Source organism: Pholcus phalangioides, unplaced genomic scaffold, assembly GCF_987345545.1.
Source record: "Pholcus phalangioides strain wild (caught in Gottingen) unplaced genomic scaffold, Ppha-v1.0 ptg000013l_1, whole genome shotgun sequence".
Taxonomy (NCBI): Eukaryota; Metazoa; Arthropoda; class Arachnida; order Araneae; family Pholcidae; genus Pholcus; species Pholcus phalangioides.
Window position 1 is genome coordinate 7182431 of NW_028301606.1, and position 24221 is coordinate 7206651.

The following is a 24221-nucleotide window of genomic DNA, read 5'->3' on the forward strand; positions in this document are numbered from 1 at the left end:
AAATCCAAACTGACATTTTGGAAAAAAGATTTGGAAGTTTCCGTCAGCTAGCAGGGTCTCAGTATCTGATTTCTTTGAGACAAATTTTTGAAGTTGAAAACAAACTGAGGTTACAAAATTTTGTGTCTTTGAAACTGAATTCTTCTGTATTTGGAGAAATTGATGTTAATCCTGAAACAATGTGTGCTGACATCGAAGAGTGGAAACACAGGTCCAGAAATGAATCTCACAATTTATTTGAAATGAAAATTGAAATTAATGATAACGATATTGATGAAATTTCAGAAAGCATTCCGGTTTTAACATACATAGCTGGATATTGTGCTTGTGCCACAATTAAAAAATTAAAATGTTGTTTCTGTAAAAAAAATCTTGTCTTGTGTGATGATGTTGACAAACCAGAAAACTGCTTGATTAAGAGCATAGATAGAGGTGGATTATCATATCCTCACCCAGATGTGCTTAATGTTATTATTTATATATATGTTGTGGTGCAAAAGCTTATTTCAAGCAATTTAGAAGCAATGTTTTTAGGAGTGACCAATCAGAGACATCTTGTCTGTGATTTAGCCATGGATGTTTTATTAGAAAAAGAGTTGATGCTAAATACTGAATGCCCTGATGGTCACAAATCAGAAAATATTATTAAATATCTAGTGATTGCTGCAGTAAATACTTTTTTAAAAAATTACTGTCACAAAAAAAATGAAGGATATTTTTTGTTAAAAGCTAAAGAGAAGTCTGTCCGAAAAATGAGTAAAAACAAAAAACTGCAGACGGTGCTTGTTTGAGATTTTTTTTTTTGTGAATTATATGTTAGGTTTAACTAATGTTTTTAAGCGCACTCGTGCCTCTGACCAATAGCTGTCAAAAATGCTTCTTTTTCTTATGCATATGTTTCATGTTTTAATGCAACGATGATTTTTAATACTATTATTTTTGCTGTGAATAAAATGTTTTGACAGTGCAATGTTTTCTCGAGTTTCTTTTGATTTTATAAAAGATTTTGAGAACCATTTATCGGCATAAATAGTGGAGTATATAACCACTTGGAAATTCGTTACTTTCAGGTGATTTTTCATAATTAGAATATGTATTGGATTTAAATATAAAAATGTAATGGAAGAAAGAAAAATTGAATTTAACTTCCAAATTTTTAATGTGCTATCATAATAATTTTGAACACTTTCCATTTTTTCTCTGCATGCAATATTATGCAAAAAAAAAAAAGTTAAGTTTTAAATTTTACAAAGTGAGAAAAATCTATTTTTAAAGGAAAAAGTAATTCCCAAAATTAAAGAATAGTCAAATTATTTTATCAGGATTTTTAAGTTTTTTGCTTAATTCACCAGTAAAATCAACAATCAGGCAGAAAGAAGCTATCGCCCAGATCTGACGACCCTTGATGACGTCAAAAAGCAGTAGGGAAGCCTTCTAGCTATAGATGGCGTTGATTTTGTCCACAACTAGTGATGTCCCATATTTTCCAGTATATGCTCGTGTATAAGCCAAGTTTTTTTGTGGAAAAATTCGTTCAAGTAGGGGGGGTTGACTTATACTCTGGTTAGTTTTCAGTAGTCATTTTTGTAGCAGAGTTCAAGAAACCGGCATTATTGGTATGATATATGTTCAAACCCCACAGAACCGATTATGCCAAAGCCGAGGCAAAGAAATCGAAAACATCATTGGCTTTGATACCAAGTGGACAAATGTCGATTTTACAGCCTTTAGATGTGAGTATCAAGAAACCTCTCAAAGAATATTTGAAGAATTTGTGGATCGAATGGATTAGTTCCGATGATAAACTACAAAAAGTGGTGCTTTGAAGAAACCTGACATTGGCCTAGTGTGCCAATTGGTTTACACGAGGCATGGAATTATAGCCGTGTTCGTTTTGAATTTTGGGTAAACCCAAACGTCGAGTATTTAATCGTATTATCAAACCCAAAAGGTAATCCATTTCTATTTTTGACTTTGACGGGTCGTATATATTGTTTTTTGCCTTGTTTTTTTTTCTTTGTATTTTTCTTCTTTCCATATTGTACTTGTTTTTGTGTGCTTGCCGTTCACCTAATTCTCGTCGTTCGGTCTACAATTTTTTTCCTTTGCACCGCCATATTGTTTGCTTGTTGCTTGCACGTGGTGCACACAAATATAAAAAATTTTAGCCGTGTTCGTTTTGAATTTTGGGTAAACCCAAACGTCGAGTATTTAATCGTGGAATTATGTTTCCACCGAAATTATCATCCGATCCTTCGAAAAGTGTTGCATCAGAAATGCGATGGACGGAGCTGAAGACGATGTCTTCTTTGAAAGTGACAATGGTGATGACAGCCCAGATGAGGATAAAAACAAAGATAGCGCACCCTCTATTATGATCTGATGGATTGCTATGAGCTTTGAGACTCAGAGAAACGGATTAAAAAGTTTGAACCATTTTCTAATGTAAATTTCTGCAAGCTATTAATTTTGCATGAATATATAAGAATTTTGCTGTAATAAAATCAGAAAATTTCGTGTATTCCTCATATAACTTTAATTTATCAATCATAGAAAAAAAACTTTAGGTGCCAATATCAACTTTCCATTCTCTGTGGAGATGTGGCACCTGGGATATGTCAAGTTGTGCAAGCATTATTCTTGGAAGGGCTGGAATATGTTATGGTTATATATATACAATATAACTGTTCTTACCTCTGTTACTCCCTCTCAAAGCAGAATGGCTTGCAATGTTCTGCAACGAGCTATCGACTGACTGGAAATGTTCTGCAGTAAATATTCTCATAATAGGGGTTCATACTTTTTTCTTAATATTCTTCCAGATTGAAATATTGTCTGAGGTTTCATGGCTGGTTAAATGACTTGCAAACGGTTTCCGGGTTATTAGGCCATGGTCTAGGAGATTTGCTTCCTGACGTTTCGCCCACATCTGCGGCAGGCATCATCTGAGGTTATTTGGATGTAAGTCTCCGCGGCAAGCGAGAAAGGCTTCGTACATCTGTCATTGACTTGTTCTCTATATGCACTTCTGCGACTTGATCGGCCACAGAAGAACCGTATTGGTTGGCTTTTGTGGATGTATTGTGTACTGATTGGCTGTTGAGGTCATTTTCTCTCTGGCATTCATCGGAAGCACGTCTCGACTCTCTACTCCGCTGAAGTAAGAGGACCCAAGTGGGATGCACCTTCATCGTCTCCTCCTTTCGATTTATGTTGTGGTGCTTGAATATTTCAATGGTTTCTCTATGAAGACGAGTATGGTAGTGCACCTCGGATGATATTACCTCGGTCTTTTCAAATTTAATTTTGTGGCCGGTTTCCAGCATATGTTCTGCAATGGCTGAACTTTCAGTTTTATCCAGGCGGCAGCTTCTTTGGTGTTCCTTTATTCTTGTAGCAGTACTTCTTTTTGTTGTTCCTATATATACTTTTCCACACAAGCATGGAATCCTGTAGACACCTGCCATGCACAGCGGGTCTCTCAGATCTTTTGCAGAGCGTAGCGATTGTGCTAGAAGTGCATATAGAGAACAAGTCAATGACAGTAGATGTACGAAGCCTTTCTCGCTTGCCGCGGAGACTTACGTCCAAATAACCTCAGATGATGCCTGCCGCAGATGTGGGTGAAACGTCAGGAAGAAAATCTCCTAGACCATGGCCTAATAATCCTGAAACCATTTGCAAGTCATTCTTCCAGATTGTTCTGCAGATTATTCCGCAACAAACATCACAGAATTTTGACATATTCAGCTTTGGGGCCTGGTAGCTCCATATTTTTAAAATGTTGCGAGTCAAAAAAAATTCAGACAACTGATTTATTACATTTTTTCAAATACATAATAGGGGTAATCCTCTGAGGTTTTGGAGACCATAGCTGGGACATGGACATGGTTGTGGGGTTGCAGAGAGGAGCTACTCCTGTCCTCGTTGGCACAAGGAGGCTTGAGTTATGAAGAGAGAGTTCATTTTTTTAATATGTTTACATTGGAAAGAACGCAGGTGCTGAGGAGATATGATCAAAGTGTTTAAAATTTTCAATGGGATGAATAGGATGGACCATGCATTATCGATAGCTGTCAGTCAACTGTTTTGACAAGGGAACACCAGCATCGATTAATAAGGGACAATTTAAGGTTGTGGTGTTGAAGCAAGTTTTTCTGTAATTTGGGTTGTTAATAAATAACTTACTTCCCCAACCGGAGTAATAAATTCCAACACAATAGACGTTTTTGAAAAATACGATAAACATATTGGGATAAATTGAGAAGCTGTACATACTTACTGGAAAAATAACCAGAATAAAAACGGTTTGCGGGTTAGCATCGCTACGTCACAGGAATTTTTTTAAGACGGGGGGAAAAAAAGAGCCTATAGGTGGCACTGGTACGGGCAACTTCAGTGAAAATATCAAATGAGATGGTTATAAGAACTTGTGCTCCTAATCCACAAACAGTTCACATTTATAAACCGTGTATGTGGACCTGCTGCACTCTGCCACTGCTGAATTTGTGACCTGCCTTCAATGTGTTATCCCGTGGTGGTGGTCATGTGGAACACATACTGCTGTAATAAATGATTTGGAGGCATCCTGTTCATTATTTGCATATCTTTTCTTTGACTTGTGTATGTCAGTGCCAACCTATCGGCTGTTTTCTGGGTTTTTTCCCTGTCTTAAAAAAATTCCAGTGACCTAGCGATGGTAACCCTACAAACAGTTTTTATTTCGATTATTTTTCCGGTTTTTATGAGCTTTTAAAGTTTCTATGGACTTTTTGCCCACCCTGTATTTTATCATGTATATATAGTTTAATTTTTTTTTAAATTGCAGTTTTAATTGGGGGGTTACTGTGTTTCAGAAATATGACATTCATATTTGTTATGATCATCTCTTCCTCAGCCACCTCATTGCACATTTTGCCTGTTGTGGTATAATATAAACTTTCTTTTGGAGGCATAGGATTTGGGAAAGAATCGCAAAAAACTCATGAAATACTTACCACATGATATAGGAATAAGATCAGCAAGTATGTCAGAAGTTGTTTGTTTCTTCAGATGCCGTTTTGTTTTCTGATGCTTCTCGATATCACCTTTATGTGCACGAATCTTCTTTCCACACACTTTACATAAAGCATGTGTAGGATCATCAGGATCTCCCGAGAGCCAAGCTGAAATTGAAATAGAATATAAGAGGAATGTTTGACATGTTCATAACAATTAAATTACTGTGAAAATACACAATAGAAATCGATGGGGGGGGGGGGGAGAGAAACCAAACACATGCAACACTATATCAATGCGCACTTAAAAATCCATGTCAGTATACTACACACACAATATTGATACAAATAGTAATGCAGAACCTTTTATTGCCTAAAAGCAGAATATGCAGAAATCTGCAACATGCATTGAAGAACAATCAGTGCTGCTGCAGAGCAATCTGGAAGAATTTTAAGTGTATAAAACACTATTAGAAGAATTTTTTACTGCAGTCCCAGTCAGCGGAAGGCTTGTTGCAGAACAATGCAACATATTCTGCTTTGGGGTCTTATCAGTCTGGTGGCCAGTCAGTTCAGAGAAAATAAAATTAAATAAAACAAGTACAATTCTTTGTTTTTTGGGGGGAGATAGAAAAACTGAACATATTTGGTAAGAGAAATATCACACTAAAAGAATATTTATAAATGAGACGAATAGATGATTAAAAATTATGAAATGTTTCGTGAAATTATTAGGCACTTACTATGAATTTCTGTATGGGCATACTGTAGCAACATAAGATTAGTTACAATATGAAATAGGTAATGCACAGCTGACAACTTTGGAAAATGATAATTTGGAAGACTTTTGCACAGATCCAAATTCCAAAATAAAATAAATATAAAAATATTTTTTTAAAAACATAGGGATTTTCATTAATACAATTTCATTTATAAATAAATAAAAGTAAAATTATAGGGATTTTCCCCTTTGCGAAAACATGGCATCGTGCAAGCCATGATGTAATTAGTGCCAAGTCAACAATCATCATTAATAAGTAGGTTGAATTACGCATCGTACTACTCTAAAATCAAATCTCACCAGTAAAAAAAAAACCACCGAGCCTAAAACAGGACATAGACGCAATGGGGTACATGGTCACAGCAGATACAAGTAATAGCACAAATTTTGAATGTCACAAGGATGAATTGCTGCTGGCTCTTTTGCAAATTCCCCCCCCCCCCAAAAAATGAAATATTTTCTTGTGATCTGAGGCAAATGGCGACAATTTACAATTACACTTGTGATGTCATTCAATGAGTAAAAAATAAAAGCAAGTCTTCTAACTAAAGTAATTTTTCTCCCAAAAAGCAGTGATTTTTTTACAATCACGGTTGAAATTCAAGAGATGAGTTTTCTGAGAGTGCGGGAGATTGATTTCAAATTCGGGAAAGTCAGCAGCTATGGGTGATAAGCTCTCTGAAGGTGATAAAAACCATGGAAAAATAGCCTATGTTTTTACCAAGACAGTAAAAACCATTGACAGAAAATACCGTGCCAACCCTGTCTGGTTGGAAATTTTGATATGTCAATATATGACAAGAGTTTGGGAATGCGGTAAAGTAGATATTTTGTAAAGTTGATTTCTCAGTGGAATACTTTTCCCCCATATGGTCAGGATTACACCATAAATGAATAAAGATATTCTATAAAACATTTTTAGTGTAATCCCGGACTAAACCCTTTAGTTTGCACTGAAAATTAGAAGAAAGCCTACTTTTCAAATGACTATCAGAGGCATTATTTATGAAGGTAGTGGTACCCAAGCAATCTGTAGTCCAGGGCATAACATGAAATTGAACAGAAGGGAGGTGAAATTTAAATAGTGACCAGGCGACAAAGCCATAAAAATTTGCCTCTGCTATTTATACAGATACTTTGACTAGAATTTATAGCATGTATACTTTTCTCTTTTAATCCATCAGCATATGATGACAATAAGAGACTATGTTTAAGACAGGACTTAACGAATAATATATATATTATTTATTTATTTATTTATTACACACACTAATCAAATTACCCCCCAATGCAGAATGTTTAGCACTGTTCTGCGACGAGCCCTCGGCTGACTGAGAAGGCTGTAAAAATCCCCATACATGTAAAACATACATGTAACTTTTTCTTAAAATTATTCTTCTTGCATAGTGGTAATTGTTCTGCGACGTATGTCGCAGATTTTAGCACATTCTGCTTTGGGGCAAATTACTTAGATAACATTTCTTTTGAGCAAAGAATTATGCTTACAAAATATTGTTTTATTTTTACAAATACTCCCCCTCTTTTGCTAAAAGACAGCCTTGAAATCAAAAACATTTGTTGCCCATAGACTTCAATTGAACATTTACATAATGAAAATTTTAGGTGCCAATGCCTATTTTCTAGTCGCCATTGCAACCTGAGACCTATGGTCAAGTCCTACTTTATAACAATAAGATTAAATAAGTATATAATTTAATATGCATGTTAGTAAGAACAAAATAATTTTAGTGTTCTGTGTGTTCACACAACATCACATCAAAATTATGAATTTTTCGGGAAAAATATAAACATGATAAATCACTTGCAGAAACATTGTTTATAAAAAAAAAACTCTGAAGGTGATAAAAACCATGGAAAAATATTTTTTTACCAAGACGATAAAAACCATTAACAGTAAATACCGTGCCAACCCTGCCTGGTCAGAAATTTTCATATGGCAATATATGACCAGAGTTGGGGTATGTGGTAAAGTAGATATTTTGTAAAGTTGATTTCTCAGTAGAATACTTCCCCCCCCCCCCATAAGGTCAGGATTACACCACAAAAGTATGAATAAAGATATTCTATAAAACATTTTTAGTGTAATCTCAGACTGAACCCTTTAGTTTGCAGTGAAAATTAGAAGAAAGCTTACTCTTTAAAAAAAAGAAATGACATTTTGAAAAAGGGAGGGTGTTCAGTGATTTCTGCTGTGCCAGTTAAAGGATTAAAAGTATAACTTGGGCATTTGGCCAGTACATTTTATTATACACTACATCGTACATATAACGCAGCGGAGCAAAAACTCAAAATCTGAAATGTTCTGAATATCCACATTGTTAGTCTACACCCAATACAGAGTAGACAAAAGTTTGAGATGCATCAGATCGCAAATATGAAGTAATGCTGTATATGTAAAATTCCTTAAATCAAAACCAAGATAGGTCTAGGTCAGTTTTTCCCAACTTTTCTGTCCCATCGCCCACTTCTTCAGGAATCTTTTTTTCCCCCATCGCCCCCTCATGCAATCTAACCCATAAGATCCTATGTTATACCCCCCCCCCATAGCTTTTATTGTCGCCCCTGGAACATCCCATCGCCCACGTTGGGAATCACTGGTCTAGGCTAATGATATGGATATTCATGTAGGATAAATATCAAGACTTCTATAGTAACACTAGCGTCAGCAGCAAACTGGGAAGGAGATATGTATGTGTGTAGTTTGGGAGAGGGGAAAAGACAACATCAATCACATGGGTTTTTTTTTTTTTCTTTCTGTGTTAGGTTGTTAGGGTCGTAACTGATTTTGTGGGGTGACAATTCACTGTAAAATTTGATTTTATAATGGTTTTCTTGTTTATTTCCTAAAATTTGTTGCCTAGACAATAGCGCCCCCCCCCTCTAATTCTGGATGTGTGCAAAATAAAATAAATTAAAAATGACTTCATGTATTATCAGGAAGTTCGTCATCAACCCTCTTTCTCTCTATACAGACAAACCCCACATTTATAATATCTGAGATTTTGAGATGAACTCTCTTCTTACATTGCATATGTGTGATCAATATAATTCTAAAAGAGTAATAATAGGTACAAAATATACAGGTTTTACTCTGTTTCAAGTATACATATGTATATATGGCCTATATTTGAAACAATAAAACCTCTCTAAGAGGGGGGTCATACTAGTGGGGTTGACAGGACTCCTATATATTTTTTTTTTTCATGATGTGCAGTCACTATAATGGGATCTGTGAAAACAGGGCCACCTAAGAGTATTACAGGCACCCAGGCCCTCATTTTCCAGGTGTCTTACCTGGCAAATTTTCATACTTACTCAGGAAAACTTCCAGATCATATTTTTGCTAGCCCCTCCCCCCTCTTGACTTGAGGTGCCCCAGTGGGCCCATGCATTAAGACTGCACTGAGTGAAGGTTTCCAATTTTTTATTTTTTTGTATGGAAAATTTCGAAATTCGACGCAATCTCGAACACGCAAAACGACAATCGCGTTCCCGCATTGACGCAAACCGTTCATTTAAAAAAAAAATAAAAATATGAAATCGGATATCATGCGATATTGTGCAAGGTCCCAATACAACAAATAACACACGAAAAAGCCCAAATCTTCGTTTGGCGGAATTCTGCGATTTTCTGGTTTAAGATTTGGCGTTCCGGGGCAGGACAAGCAACAATTCCATCCATCAGTACTCCCCCATGACCAAGGGCAGCAGCAGCAACAACAACAACAAATCCGTACATTATCGTGCGTCGCGCATCACTAATTAGTCCGATATACTCACTGTATTCCTTCTCCCATTCTTTGTGAAACTGAGGTGTCGTCACGTACTTGGGCTTTCGGGCCTCCCTTTGTTTCTTCGGTGGCGAGGCGACATACTCCTCGTCTCCGTCGTCGTCTTCTGCATCGACGTCGTCTTCTTCCTCCTCGGTCACCATGTCGATCTCGGCGAAGCTCACCCTGACGTGACTCCTGCCGGTATTTCTCATCTTCATTGTTACTCGCGATTTGTCTCTCGACCACAACTTTCTTAAGACAAAATTCCTCGCAGACGGCAATGTAAAAGAAAGTGAAATATCCAAGAGCCGTCCAACACCAACCACGAGTATTCAGAGGTAAAGAGAAGGCACTTTTTTATTGTTATTATTTCTTTCAAACGCAATAGTGAAGCGTCAAATCCCACCCTGCACGTATATATATTTATCGCTTCTTTCCACCAGAAATGGCGCATGCGCATCACGGTGGAAAACATTTTAAATTTCGGCCGTGATCCAACGAACCACAGGAAATTTGTTATTAATTTCTTGGACTACATAAGTAATTTAAAACGATTTTAACTGCTGTAAATCACTCGGAAACGTCGATTTAACCTCATATTTTTAATAAGGGGGGGGGGGGAATTATATCAATAACGTTAATGTAAAAATTATATTCCGCATATTGATCATAAATGCATATTTCAACATTTGGAGAATGAAAACAGATGTTTCTACTGATAAAATTAAATTTCACGGTACAAAAGAAATTCAAAATGAATCCGTAAGATATTCCTTGTTTAGAGATAGCAAATAACGCCTATGATTTGATGAACTGACACGTGCTTTTCCACATCCCGCCGCAGGGCCTCTAGATTGGGATCTTTTGCGGGCCCTAGTCAGATTTTTCACGGGCTTTTCCATAAAGAAATTACAGTGTGAAAAAAAACTAATGTCAAGAATCGCCTCGGGCTGGAGCCGTCGGCCCCACCAAGAACATTGTCATTGAACAGACATCATTTTCTGTATAAAATTCAGTGTTGCAAGAAACGAAATCCTTTCCCATGTATTTGCGTCTACATTAACAAATATATTCATTTCTTTCTGGAGGTAAAATTCTATTAAAAAAACTGCTATGCTAATTATAGTAAATAATTAGAAGCAGTATTGGGGGTCTGGAAACCCGAACCACAAAGAGCGCAAATTTCACTCTTTAAATTCTTCAAGAAGGAGGCGCCAAAATTCGAGCTTGTCCCGGCTGACCAAGCATTTAGTTGCGGCCCTGAGTACAGTAGACCATGATTAATGCATCATTGAAGAGTAATGATTTTCAAAAGATGGGGTGCGCGGCATGGCATCCCCTCTACCGTGCTCACCCAACAACAGGGGCCCTAAACTGGTGTCTTCGGCGGGCTCCTGCGCTGGACTCCAAGTGCCACCCCCTTAGTGAATTTGTAGCACAAAAAAATCCAGCCCCACCATGTGGGGGTGGCTTGCGAGACCCGTGAATCCTTACAAATTGTTTCGTTTGTTTACGCCAGTGTCCAGGAATGACTAAGTTACTATACAACCACTGTGCAACAACTGTTTTATATGTTATTGCTGTGCTATATTGAATTGCTAGTGACGATAAATTAGGCCATAAGAGCCATGCCCACCATTCTCATGGAAAATGTTTTGGAGCCACTGATTTACACCATAAATTTCCTAAAATGGGGAAGGGTAGTGAAAAAACTAGGATCGAGATAAATAGAAGATATATCCAAAATATATAGGTTCCTTTCTATGCGAGAAAATATCTACTAAAATATTCTGGGGAACCGAGATCAATCATGAATTGGACAAGGGAGCCGCGTGTGACAAGAGTTGGAGAACCACTGATCTCTCTAAACCTTTTAATTAATATCATTAGGGCCAGAGACGTATGGAGGGAGGGACACGGAAGAGCAGAAAAATTTCAATATATTTTCCAAATATCTGAAAAATGATTAAATGTTCTCAATTTTAATTTCAATTTTTTTTTTTTAAAGATTGATGACCCCCCTTTGGAAGGAATTCATTGCGCTCCGAAACCAGATGTGTCCCTCCCCCCTCCAAAAGTCAATTCTGCGCACGCCTATGGCCCCCACATCTCGGAGCTGGGACATTTGGAGGGCCCCCATAGTTAATTTATAGCGTGAAAAAATAAAAAATGAGATTCGTTCGGGCCACAAGTGCAGTCCCGCCAGCCTCAACCTTGTTAGGGGGGTGGCGGCATGCATACTCCCCGCGTGAAAAAAAAAAACAACTAAAAATTGTGAGAATCGTCCCGAGCTGGAGCCCAGTCAGTTCCACCCTTGTAAAGGCCACGGGTGTTACAGAATAACGCGAAAATATAGAAAGTAGCTATTGCGTGACCCACAGTAGGGGGGGAGGGGCCTGCCGATGCCCACTCGGGCATGGCAAATTTATCATCCAAGACAATGAACTTTTCACATAAAAATGTGAAATTTCGATACCGATCATACCAAACCACTCAAAATAGATCTCACGCGTGTAAACAAACTGATATATACACGTGGCATATATTTAAATCCACCAAGATCAATATACCTATTCAGAACTACGTTATAAATTCAATTTCGAATGTGCCGTTTAGTATTTTTTTTTTTTGTAACGGAAATTTATCAGATTAAATCCCAACGAGCGGGAAGAGAGAAGAAAAAGCAAATAAAACACTTTAGACCGTTTACGTGTCATTTCTTTAAAAAAATATTCATGTTACGAAGCATATGTTGGGTTATTTTTGCACATGAACATTGAAACACCGTGCCATACACGACAGGCAAATAAGTATGATAGTAAACACCAGAGAAAGAAAGATGTTAGATCACACCCCACCGTGCTTCGATCGTTAATAACATAATTTGCCGGAGAATAGAAAAAGCCAGTGACGACACAACACTACTACTATCGGCCGCCATCTTTGAAAGACGGTGCCAGTGTTGTATCCGGCGACCGACATTTTAAAAAAATCGTGCCCACTGAGGGAGCTCGAGACATTTTAAACGGTGAAGTGGCAAAAATTTTTTGAATGACCAAGTAACACAGAATGCGTTAATGAAAAGGACGGGGGGGCATAAAGACCGATCGTTTTTTGGCGTTACTTTGGCGGTACCAATATATTGGCGAATGCCGGGGGGCGTGGAGTAGGCCTATCGGGTAAAGATTTGAACATAATAACACGACGCCAGCCATGATACCACTTGGCCCGTGGCCGATTAAACGAAAAGAGACACATCACTCACGGTAAAGAGCTTCCCACTCTTTCTTGAAAACTCTTTTGGCGTCGTATCCTTTCCATTTGCCGGGTTCCTTGGGTTTTCGGATCGGAGGCAGCGCAGTCAAATCATCGTCTGGTAATTGCACGACCATCGACCCTTCGTTGTTTTCCGCCATCGCCAGCACCATGGTGCCGCCATCGTTGTTCCCCGTAGGAATCGCTACCACCATGTTGTTGTCGTTATTTTCGGGCATGGCGACCTCCATAATATTGGCAAGAAAAATGCGAGTTTTTTTAGTCGGATGGCGAAGCTGTGGTAGCGCCGCCGCAGTGCATTCTGGGAAACTAGGGGTAACTGGCTCTCTCCTCTTCTGTATATACAAGTGCAAGGGCTGCGCGTAGGGAAATTTCACTCCTTGGAGAAAGAGAAAAAAAAGAGAAACACTATTAAATGTAGTTTGTGTTTTCTTTTTCCCCCTCCTCTTCCACGAAGAAAAAAACCCTATTATTGTTACGCTATGGTCATTTTTTCGCTAGAAAATACCGGGCTTTTGAATTGAAATAAAAACAAACTGGAACCTCAGAGTGGCCTCGTCATTGCGAGAAATCGAATCGAACAGCACCTTTTCAAATACATATCGTAGAAAAATACGAATGAAAATTCCCCCTTGGCGTCCATCTGGTAGGAGCTGGGCCCCCCCCCCCCCAAATTTTTCATCAATTGCATAGGATCCATGCCACAGGTTGGAGCAGCCAGGGGCTCCCGTGATGATAAGATCTAATCAATTGAAATATAGGCATCCTTTTTTTTTTTAATGGTCATGTTTTGATTTTACTGTCAATATCTTTGATCTGTCATCTACTCAAGTCTTTAGGCAATACCAATTTTCTTTTTGTTTTGTATAATTATAAAGTATGTGATTAGTCAATTTTATAACAATGCGTACCATCCCATTTAATCAAATTTAATTTCAAAATAATTAAATTTATAATAATTTCAATTATTTGTGGATAATCCGAATAGGATTCCGCAAGTTATATTCATGTAGTTCGTGTATATATTTGTGAATGTTACCATTTTAAAGTATGTAATAAACTAATAATTCCACATTTTAACAGTAACATATATATATACTGAAATATTTCGTTTATTGAAAGTTTGTGTTGTGTATATTGTGATTTTGATTTAATTTTTGGATATTTTCCTAAATTACAGTAAAAACCACCTCTCAGATGCAGTCACTCCTCTTTTGCAGCTAAATAATGATTTCCCTGTGTGTAATAACGTTATGCTTTTCAACCCCCCTGATAAACTGTGACTCCCTCTTTTACAAACAAATGTTCTTTATTCTACCAGTGTCCACAAAAAAAAGTTTTACTGTATTTCATGTATGTCATTGCATGGTGGTGCATATCTAATACATTTTAAATACCTATCAATTTACGTGTTGATTTTTGTCTCTTTTTGATGCATCAAACTTTTTCTCGCGTTAAAAACTAACAATCTAATAAACTAGCATTGTTTTACGTGTTATTTTTTCTCATGGTGAGAATCTCACCCTAAAGCCATCTGTTGATACAAAAGTCAGTCAAGCTAGTAATAATTTTTCTAAAGTAAGTATGTGTGTGTTAATTGATAAGCAAGTATTTTTGGCTCGTATGAGGGGCTATGGTGCTGTTAAGACTGCCCAGGGAGTAGCAGCAAACGAATGATACAAATTCAATGTTTATGATTCTCTAGCTGGAAATTCTTTTAGCCATGGTCAATTAACACACCAAATTAATGTACAGTCTCAAATAAACCAGATAATTCCCTTATTATACCTGCTATCTACAGTATATCAAATTGATTTTCTGTGTATGTTCTCTATACAAATCTAATTTTAGATAGATCATGGCAAAATTTTGTATAAATTCCAAACGGCCTGATTTAAATGTGATAGGCTACTTTAAAAGTGTCAGAGCTGGGCAAATGCCTGAAGTGGGCCAAAAAAAAAGTGTCGGGCAACAATGGCTTCTGGGCCTTTTACTTTGGTTACCGTGGTTCAGACATGCCTTAGGCATGGTAGCCCAGGTTGATAAAATACTTGCCTAAAGTACCAAAGGATGTTAAGAGGTGTCGCGAGTTCGATACCCGGTTCGTCCTTGTCAGAAACTTTCCTGACATAGGTACAATAGAAATGGCAACATGACAGCAGAAAAAAATTTCTACTGCAGGGAGTCCTACATCGAGGGGTGGTATAAAAACAAGCCTGCAGTTCGAAATTGGCAATAAATTGTATGTCCCAGTCTAATTAGCCCTCGTGGTGCGACAAAAATGATCAGACATGCCTTTACAATGGTTTGTCACTTCTTTAATGCTGCCAGTATTATGTATAATAGTTTATTCCTTCATAATGGTTTGTCACTTTTCAATCCTCCCATTAATTGAAGAAAAACTAGGCAGCACCAGGCATAGCTAGTTATAGATATTTTCATGGTTACAAAATCCTGTACTCTAATAAATTCTTATCCATAGAATGGATATAATACTATTGATGTAACAAAAAAATTTGTCACACTTATATTGTCTCAATACTGATCTTTGATCATCTAACTGGCTTTGGGTATTTAAAGCATCTGAGTAAGTTCTATTGTAAGTTCTAAGTTGGTAATATTTTTCCACTATATCAAGAAATTGCGATGGAATCTTATCCTGTTCAAGTTGCATAATCATTTATTACTTATCACAAACATCAGATTGCTATACTAGTATATAAACAATTTTATGGTGATTTGTTCAAATTTTGGATTAACAAAGCTGGTGAATCGAATTTACCAATACCACAGAACCAATTTTTTAAAATGTTAAAATCATTCTCTGTAAAGGCATTATTAAAGTGTATTTAATTCTTGGAATAAGTTGACTAATGAATTATAAAAAAAAATGTTCCAGGATGAAATTTTCACCTGATGAAACCAAATAGCTGGGAAAAAAATGGAGATGCACAAGGACCAAATGCTTCCTTCCACTGTTGTTCAAATTAGAGCATTATTGACAAGAGGTATGTATTTTATTAAAAATCTATTTAAATTATATGTTCAAGAATAACAATGCAGTGATATCCCAATTTACATCAGTAATTCATTTGAAGAGAACCTATAAGTCAAGGCAAACTTTACCAATGGTACCCCTCTACCCTGAGAAAGAGATAAATTCACTGATTTTCCTTATTCTTATCTATTCACTTTTTTTTTCGATGTGAGAAAACATCTCTCCCAAAGAATTTGATGTCAAAAGCCTTGAAGTTTTACTCAAAATGAATCAAATTGAAAAACGAAGCATTTCTAAAATGAGAAGTTAGGGAATTACTGTACATTTGTAAAATAATTATAGCAATGTATTACACAATAAAATGTTGGTTCTGCTTATAACTAAAACAAAATGATCAGTATAAATATTCAATTTACATGAACTTCATTACATTCATATTATCTTGAAAAAGATTAATAGAAATGCTATTGCACATAACTTACATGCACTATTTTTATGAATATTTTGATTTCCTGAAAAATTATATTTTTAAGGAGGAAAGAAAAAACCTGTATTTATAGTCCTCAACTTTATAGCAGGTTCAAAATTGTTAGAGTTAATTACAATTTAAGAGAAATTTTAAAGTAAAGAGCATGATATAGGCCTATTCTGAAAGGGTCTATGAAACTTATGACAAGCTTGGCAAAGCCATATTGGCAAATGCATATGCCGGGGGGGGGGGAAGATAAAACAATTACAATAATACAAAGTACTTGCAGATAAGGTTTATAGAAACTGAATGGGAAAAAAATAGCAATGTTTGAGTAAAAACCAGTTAAATTTCATACACAGATTATAATGAAAGAGTATACATGTGTGTGTGTGTGTGTATATATAAATTAGTTATTTATAAGTAAGCAAACAAGACAAAATTCAAGGGACACAGTTTTCCCACTTGCATTTGTTTTAAAGACATCCAACCGCATATAGACCTAGTATATTTGGATTTGAATTCCCACATAGATGGAATGTAAGTAGCAAACAAATTAGCAAATTTATTATGCAATGAAATATCTTTTTTACATATTTATTTTTGTTTAGAGTATTAATATTCCCTTTTGGGAATATTTAATATTAAGAGATTAATATTCCCAAAAGGGAATATTAATCTGGGGTTCTTAACCAAAACTTGGGTTGCAGGGGCTTCTGATATGGGTTGTACAAATCCACTTACAATCCGCTCATGATCTCCACAAGGATAGAGCTGACGGGGCTCCAGCCTTGGGGCAATTACTATCATTATCTTGTTTTTTCATGCTATAAATTCAATGCAGAGGAGCATATGAAAAGTCTGACTTGGGGGCCCTCCTCCAGGATGTGGGGTGGGGCATGAATCTGGTTATAAATCCTTTTGTTGTGCCACTGGTTTCTGAGGCATCTTAATGATTTGGATAGCCTGGGCTGGGACCAGACCTTTAAAAAAAATTCATGGTACAGAAGTAACCTACAGAGTTCCGGATAAAAACGATGGTTAGATAATTAAGGTTTCATTATAAACTGAGACTAAATGAAGATTTAATATATACGGAAAACTGGCTGCATGAAGAGATATTGATGTTTCAAGGAAAGGAAAATTCATCTCTGCCTCCCAGAAACTTAAACCCCTATCTCGTTTGCCAGACGAGTCCTCTACACCAAATGAAGATTGCCCAAAAATTGAAGGTAGTTTGTATCAATTGATACAATTAAATATTTATTCGGTTTAAAATCTCATAGGCCTATAACCTAGAAAAAAAAACATTAAACAGACTTATTTCAAAGCCTCATATAAATTTAAAAGAGCCAATTCCAGTCACCCTGTTATAGTGAGCCATCTGCAGACCTGATAAAAAGTTCAATATAACCCAAGGTTCACTACATCCAAATTTGTTGAAACATTGATATTTCTTAGTATTTGGTGGTGGTTTTATTGGAAACATTCACTGCAATAACACACAATTTACTAATGAATTAATCACTTAAATAGACAATTAAAATAATTAGAAAGGAAAACTTTTACATCATATCAAAAATTTTTTGATTGAACTCACTCTGATTTTAAGTAAAGCTCATCAATTTTCTTATTGACAATTAGGAATGAGTCCAAGGTTTCTTTGTCCACATTTTCCATAAAAAAAAGTGTTCAGATCTGCTTTCACTTCAGAGACTAATGTAGCTTCTTTGTTCTCATCTAAAACTGCTGCCCCTCTAGTTCCGGCCTTGAGCAAAGAACAGTTATCAAATTTTAAAGTTGTGGGGGGCAGCAAAAATCCTAGTTATGGCTCTATTTTTGCTCCATTCAGATTTTTTCATGAGCAACAATGATCACGCTGCAATTTTTCCAAATGTTGGAAACTAGATTTTAATAAGGAAAATTCCTTGCACATTTGCCGATTGATTGGTTCCATCTTCAATAGATTTGATTAATTTTATTTTATCAATTGAAAATGCTTTCCCGTTTATGGAATTCACCATTTTTACAGATTTTTTTTTAAAATACTGCTGAGATGGCAAAATGTCTGTTTAGTCTGAAGCAGTCATATGGGTATGTAGACAGCAGCAGGCGATAGAAAGGAGGGGGACATCAGATGCCTTTAGATCTGTTACACTATTGTTTCGATTTTTAAAGGGTTGGTTTGAAAAGAATGGGGTCTTTTGTGGTGGACCAGCAGATTCCTAGAAATGAAAGGGAGGGTGAAAGAGTGGAATTTGACGCAGAAGTCAAGGAATGCTGTTTTTTGGGATCTTTAGTATGTGTAATCTTACGTTTAAAAAACTGGGGGGGAAATCTGCGGAAGGGACATTTCAGTTCACTATAAGTGGACTTTCATTATCTCAGCAGTTCACTATAAGCATTCAAAATAACATTAGTTAAATAGGTGTTCAGTTGGGATCTTGAAAAAGTTCACTATAGCGAGGTTCAACTGTATAATGAAATTTAAAAAATAAAATTCAAGAAAAAAATTCATGATAATATATAATGAACAGAGCCCGGAAGTTCAGGCAAAATGCCATAAATGTTTATTTGCATATTTTCAAACTTTTTTGGTAAAAAATGTCTTTTTTTGAAATTTTTGTGCTATAAATGCCTATTTTAACACAGCTTTGAGTTTATTGGTGAATTCTAGAGACCATAATTTGCAAAACTTTGATATTTTCAGCACTAGAACTTCTCAAAAGAATTGCTGTTTTTAAAATTTTCCAACTCTCAGTATTAATTATCAGAAATCCACCTTCCAGTCCCTTTAGATGCAAATAAGTGATGTGAGAGATTGGTGTTGCCATGCATTAACTTCACATCATTGATTGAGTCTCAGATGAATGCAATCAGTGTTAGAAAAGCAGAGGAAAATTAGACATTTTTGTTTTTTCACATGCTTTACATAATGTCTCACTCAGACATTGGATTGTGTTTTATGTGTATAGCTGACCGATGACTATCCCAAGAGGTCATGAATTGACGTTATGGCTCACGCAAGGTAAGAGTAGACAGTGCTCTGGGACACATGCTTTGATTTTTTTTTTTTATACCATAAATGGACTGCAAACAACCATGGCTATTTATTAAACATACATGTTTAGTATTTGATTAAATTGACCAGAGTTGTTCTCAAGGGGTGTGTGACAGATGTGGCCACCAAAGGCCTCCTGTGCTTGAAGGAGTTTTACATACGTGGTAATATAAAAAAAGTTACTTTTTTTTTCGCAAAAGTGCAACAAAATAGCCATGTTTCAACTATGAAGATAATGATTATTCCAAATAATACATCCAATAAACTAGATTTATTCGCAACTCAAAGAAGCCCAACAAATTATTCTCTACCTGCTCCACGTCTGGTAATGGTGGTCTAGGAATTGGCCTAATTGCCATGGTCTAACAACATTTAATTTTGGGCTTGAAATCAATTTAACATGGATAATAATGCAGTTAAGTATTACAAACTATAATTAAAACAGATGTGGATTAAGTGCAACAAATTTTTCAACTAGTTTTTGGACCCTTAGTATACCTTTTTATTTTATTTTTTCTTCCTTTCAAAAATTATATAGGCATTTTTAGTGCCTTTTTGCCTGCCTATTTTGACCATTTTCAGTGCCTTCCAGACTCAATAATGAATATTCAGTTTATTGCGTTGTAGGTTAAGATCGAATTGAAAGTACTGTAATTCCCTGTGTACAATCTGCATATTATTATACATCAAAAATTAGTTCATATTAGATTTTTTTCTTACAAGAAAGATTGGAATATTTTTTTAGTTAAATGGGAATGATTTTAAATTGGAATATTATTTAAAGGTATATCACATGCACAAATGACATGTACATGTGAGTGTGAGGATCAGAATTTTATTTTAAAACATAAACAACCCCATATTCCTAAAGGTTTCATTAGTTGTTATAATGAATGTTACCATCTGAAATATGCATGTGCACATTAAAAAATGATTTTTTTTTTAATATATGCCATCAGATTATAGGCAGGATGTTATGGTACACCAAAACCACAGTAAAAGTGTGTTGTAATGACAGTTCAGTCAGATGGGAAAATTGTTTTCGTAAACTTCTCGTTTTAAACAAATTTCAGTTTTTCACACTGTAGAAATATAATGTTAAGAAAGGATAGAATTTGAAGACGCACATGATTGCGAGAACAGAAGAACAAGATTCTAAACGGACTCGGACAGTAGAATTTGAAGAGAGAAGGGGTATGTTTGGAAGGCTGCTCTAGTTTTAACAGTACTTTTAGTTCACGTAAATAAAGGTGATTATTTGTTCTCAAATCCCTATTCCTGTGAGTGTCTACCCATCTTCAAGTCCTCAACAAAGAACCCTGGGAGATCCGCACAACGGGACAAATCTGGTGACAGAGGTTTCGGCGAGTGACCCGCCGAACCTTTCTTTTATTTGGAACTACTTTTGCTGAAATATGCATAAACCTAAATGCATATTTCAGCGAAAGTAGTTAAGCATAGTATGCTTAGGTATATTTGACATACATATTTTCATCCATCTCATTTGGCATTTTACCTGTTGCGACATTTATAGTTAACTGTTTATGCATATACAATGTTGATTGTAGTACAAAATTTTGCACTTTAGTTGCAGAAACCACTGCCTTTCATTGTATTCTTTGTCCTATAAAAATGTCCAATAACATTTAAGGCAAAAAAAGGGATTAAGATCTTTTCCCTGTGTCCAGTTTTAGAAGATTGTAAAAAAGGGAGGTAATTCTTCAAGCGAAATAGCAGTGTCAAAACCAGAAGTCTGGTCTTGCCCTATCTGGCCAACCAACACACCTACAGATGAAATGTGTTTTTCCATCTCTTATATAGATAAGAAGATACAGCATGTGGTCTTTTTTTCTTACCTACTGGGAGGTACTGGCATGCCCTATTTATAAATACCTATGAATAGGGCAAAGAGATTTAAAAAAAAATGCTACTCTTTCCAGTCTTTCTTTCCATTTTATGTATAACAAGCTATAATACCCAGCACTGCCCGGGTTTTTTTTTTTCAATTACTGGCAGCATTAAAGAAGTGACAAACCATTGTAAAGGCATATGAATGTTTGCACCACATTGCTAAGGAACCATGTTACCGAAAGTGATTGTGGTGACGATCAGTCTAAAATTGTAGATTTGTATAGAGAACATATATACACACACAGAAAATCAATTTTATATATCATCAACAACCATTTTTAACCATTCTCTTTCTTTAGAAGATCGTTTGCAGGAGTTGGAAGAACTGGAAAGAATTTTATATATATAGATTTTTAAAAAAAGGGAAAACAAAAACATGCTTTTTGAAAATTTCAGTTGTCATTCGTTTTAATGTGTTCTGATTTTCATTCCTAAATAACTCACTATACATGGATATTTTTTGTATCTTTAACATTAGCTTTTTGACAATCAGTTATCATCAGTAAATTACTGATGATAGTGAGATTCACGTTATAAATTTTACCCATTGTAACAGACTTTTACTGTATATTAATTATTCATACTCGAGTTCCCCACACTTTGGTTGGTGTTTTCATATAATTCTTCTATGATTAAAATTACTAAGAAGTTGGCTTGTTTAGACCTGATTCATTTTGCTGTATCTCAACACATTCGGATGTTGAATTTTTTACTTAAATTTCTTTTTTTCATTTTTGGATAATTCTAGGAAATAACAAGACCACAGGACCAAGGCTCCAGTTATTGTTTGGATCAAAAAAAATAAAGGTTTTTCTATTTTATATTATTGTAAAATTTAAAAATTTTTAAAGAAAATTCATGACAATGCCTCAATGACATACCCACACACTTTTTTAATACCCTCTTCCTGCATCATAAGCAAGGTTGGGCAAAATCAGAAAACACAAGTGAAAAAAACCCCACAAAAATTACACTTATTTGCAAATAGTATGTATGCTTTCTTAGTGTATGACAGTGCAATAACAGCATTATCTAAAGAGAAATACACTAATAAATCTATGTATTTAATGCAATTTTTAGATTATGGGGTTATATATATATATAGAGGGAAACCCCATTATATCATAATAAGATGCAAGACAATTCCCCCTCATAATTTTCTGTAATGAGCCACCTCTGATATTATAATTACATTAATAATTTCCATACATTATATACTAGGTCTATTACATTTAGGCAGGATGCACAGCATATATAACTTGTTTTCCTTGTACCCCAGTATCATAAACCCAAAAAAAAACTGGGCTTTTGTCCCTGATCATAAGTACTAAAAATCTCTCAACATTGCAGTTCCTCAAATACAGATAATATGCTGTTGTGAGGTATAGGTATATAATGTCATGCAAAAGGCCAAATATAATTATTAGACGTTAACGCTAGAACTGCAGAGTGGGTCAGTTTGATCCAAATCAAACTTATCTCGAAAACTTGAATGCAGATTATCACAAAATTTCTTGACTTTCGTGATAACACATGAATATTAATTCACGAAAAGTTTATCTTCCACATATTTCAGAGCTATAATCTCTTATACCTAGAACCATGGTTTGGGTCATACGCACTATACCATAGAAAAAGGGGAGTTCAGTTTTTTTCCCCTCTGTACAATGTTTTTCTGAATAAAGAGTACAGGTCCTCCAAGGTCAATTTAACGTCAAAAGATTCTCTTTTTTAATAATTGAACAGTAAGTGAAGCTAATTTTTTCTTCCTTTGTAAAATTGAATACCTGTACTCTCACGTTGATTGGATTCAATAAAGGTCTTGAGAAAGTAAAAACTCAACTCTAGAAAAAATGTGTAAATGAAATTTTTGTATGCGCACACAATGTTATGAAAAAGGAATAAAATCACAGCTTACAATTTGAGATTGACAACAAATACATTTTGAATGGATTTCCATACCTTGGGAATGATGATCATCATCCAATGAATCTCTTTCAGAGAACGTAGTGACAACTGATAAAGCCATTTGAGAACAATGGCAGAAATGTCATAACCAACTTTTTTACTACATTGAACCTAGTTGAAATTCCAAAAGCCAAAAACATGAGCTTAATGGGGAAGTTGAGACGAAATCAAAGATTAGTACCTGACGCAATAACAAAATTGAAACTACAATTGCATGAAACATCACTATTAGAAAACAATGTCACAATGGCATTTTATCAAGGATAAAAATTTTTTATTACTCAGCATGATCTGACAGTCGCCATCTCAAAGAGCTTCCAGAAAATATTTCGTATTCAACAAACTTGAAGATGTACTCAATCAAATGACCAGAAAATATTTGGCAACAGTAAAATCATGGAAATGGAATGTCCACGTTTTTGACAACATTCTGGATCTCAGGAAAATTTTTCCTGGATTTTGTATAGAAAAGTGACCGGCAAAACTATTTTTTGAATACGATGTTCCTCCAATATCTTATTGAAGAGATGTGTTCGCCATACATGTCGTTCTTGCGCAAGAAGAAAATTTTCATGTTCTTTTGATCATGTAACAGCTTCTGAGGCATCAAATGAAATGAAACAAGTTTGCTGTCGGGTAACAAAATGTGGAAACAAAACTGTTGTTTTTGCATGGGTTGAGCAACTCCAACACGCGTTAAATGTGTACAAGAACCATGGAAAAAATTGAAGTTGTACTAACCGTACATGCGCCTCGTACATATTCCTCTACAGAATTTCTAATGAATCAGCACATGCCAGAATGAGTGCTCCGAGTGCATGTGTGGCCCTAACATATTTATGTTGTCAAGTTGCACTTGTTTTGCATTTGTGCTACCATGCCTTCTATATTTTGAGGTAAAGACGGAAATGCATGATTTTTTTTTTTCATGTTATGTCAGTATCTTGTTGTTGGTCTGCTTGCTCT

At 35.7% G+C, this 24221-nt stretch overlaps 1 protein-coding gene and 1 long non-coding RNA gene across 5 annotated transcripts in view; one reads left to right on the plus strand and one right to left on the minus strand.

Annotated features, from left to right (window-relative positions):
- LOC149078518 (uncharacterized) overlaps positions 1–24221 on the minus strand; it is a 56073-nt gene that overhangs the window by 7276 nt on the left and 24576 nt on the right. The window contains exons 1-2 of one of the 3 annotated variants that reach the window (XM_089240631.1): positions 12838–13161; positions 4998–5165 (exon numbers count right to left, since the gene is read on the minus strand). In XM_089240631.1, coding sequence (XP_089096757.1) covers positions 4998–5165; positions 12838–13078 — 409 coding nt within the window. In that variant the 5' untranslated portion in view covers positions 13079–13161. Of the gene's footprint in view, positions 1–4997; positions 5166–9579; positions 9791–12837; positions 13162–24221 lie in introns of those variants that run through there. The other 2 variants (XM_089240632.1, XM_089240630.1) reach the window with 2 other exon arrangements.
- LOC149078520 (uncharacterized) overlaps positions 9780–24221 on the plus strand; it is a 28630-nt gene continuing 14188 nt past the window's right edge. The window contains exons 1-3 of one of the 2 annotated variants that reach the window (XR_016193840.1): positions 9780–9910; positions 15748–15856; positions 22036–22094. This is a non-coding gene — a long non-coding RNA (uncharacterized LOC149078520). Of the gene's footprint in view, positions 9911–12543; positions 12839–15747; positions 15857–22035; positions 22095–24221 lie in introns of those variants that run through there. The other variant, XR_016193841.1, reaches the window with a different exon arrangement.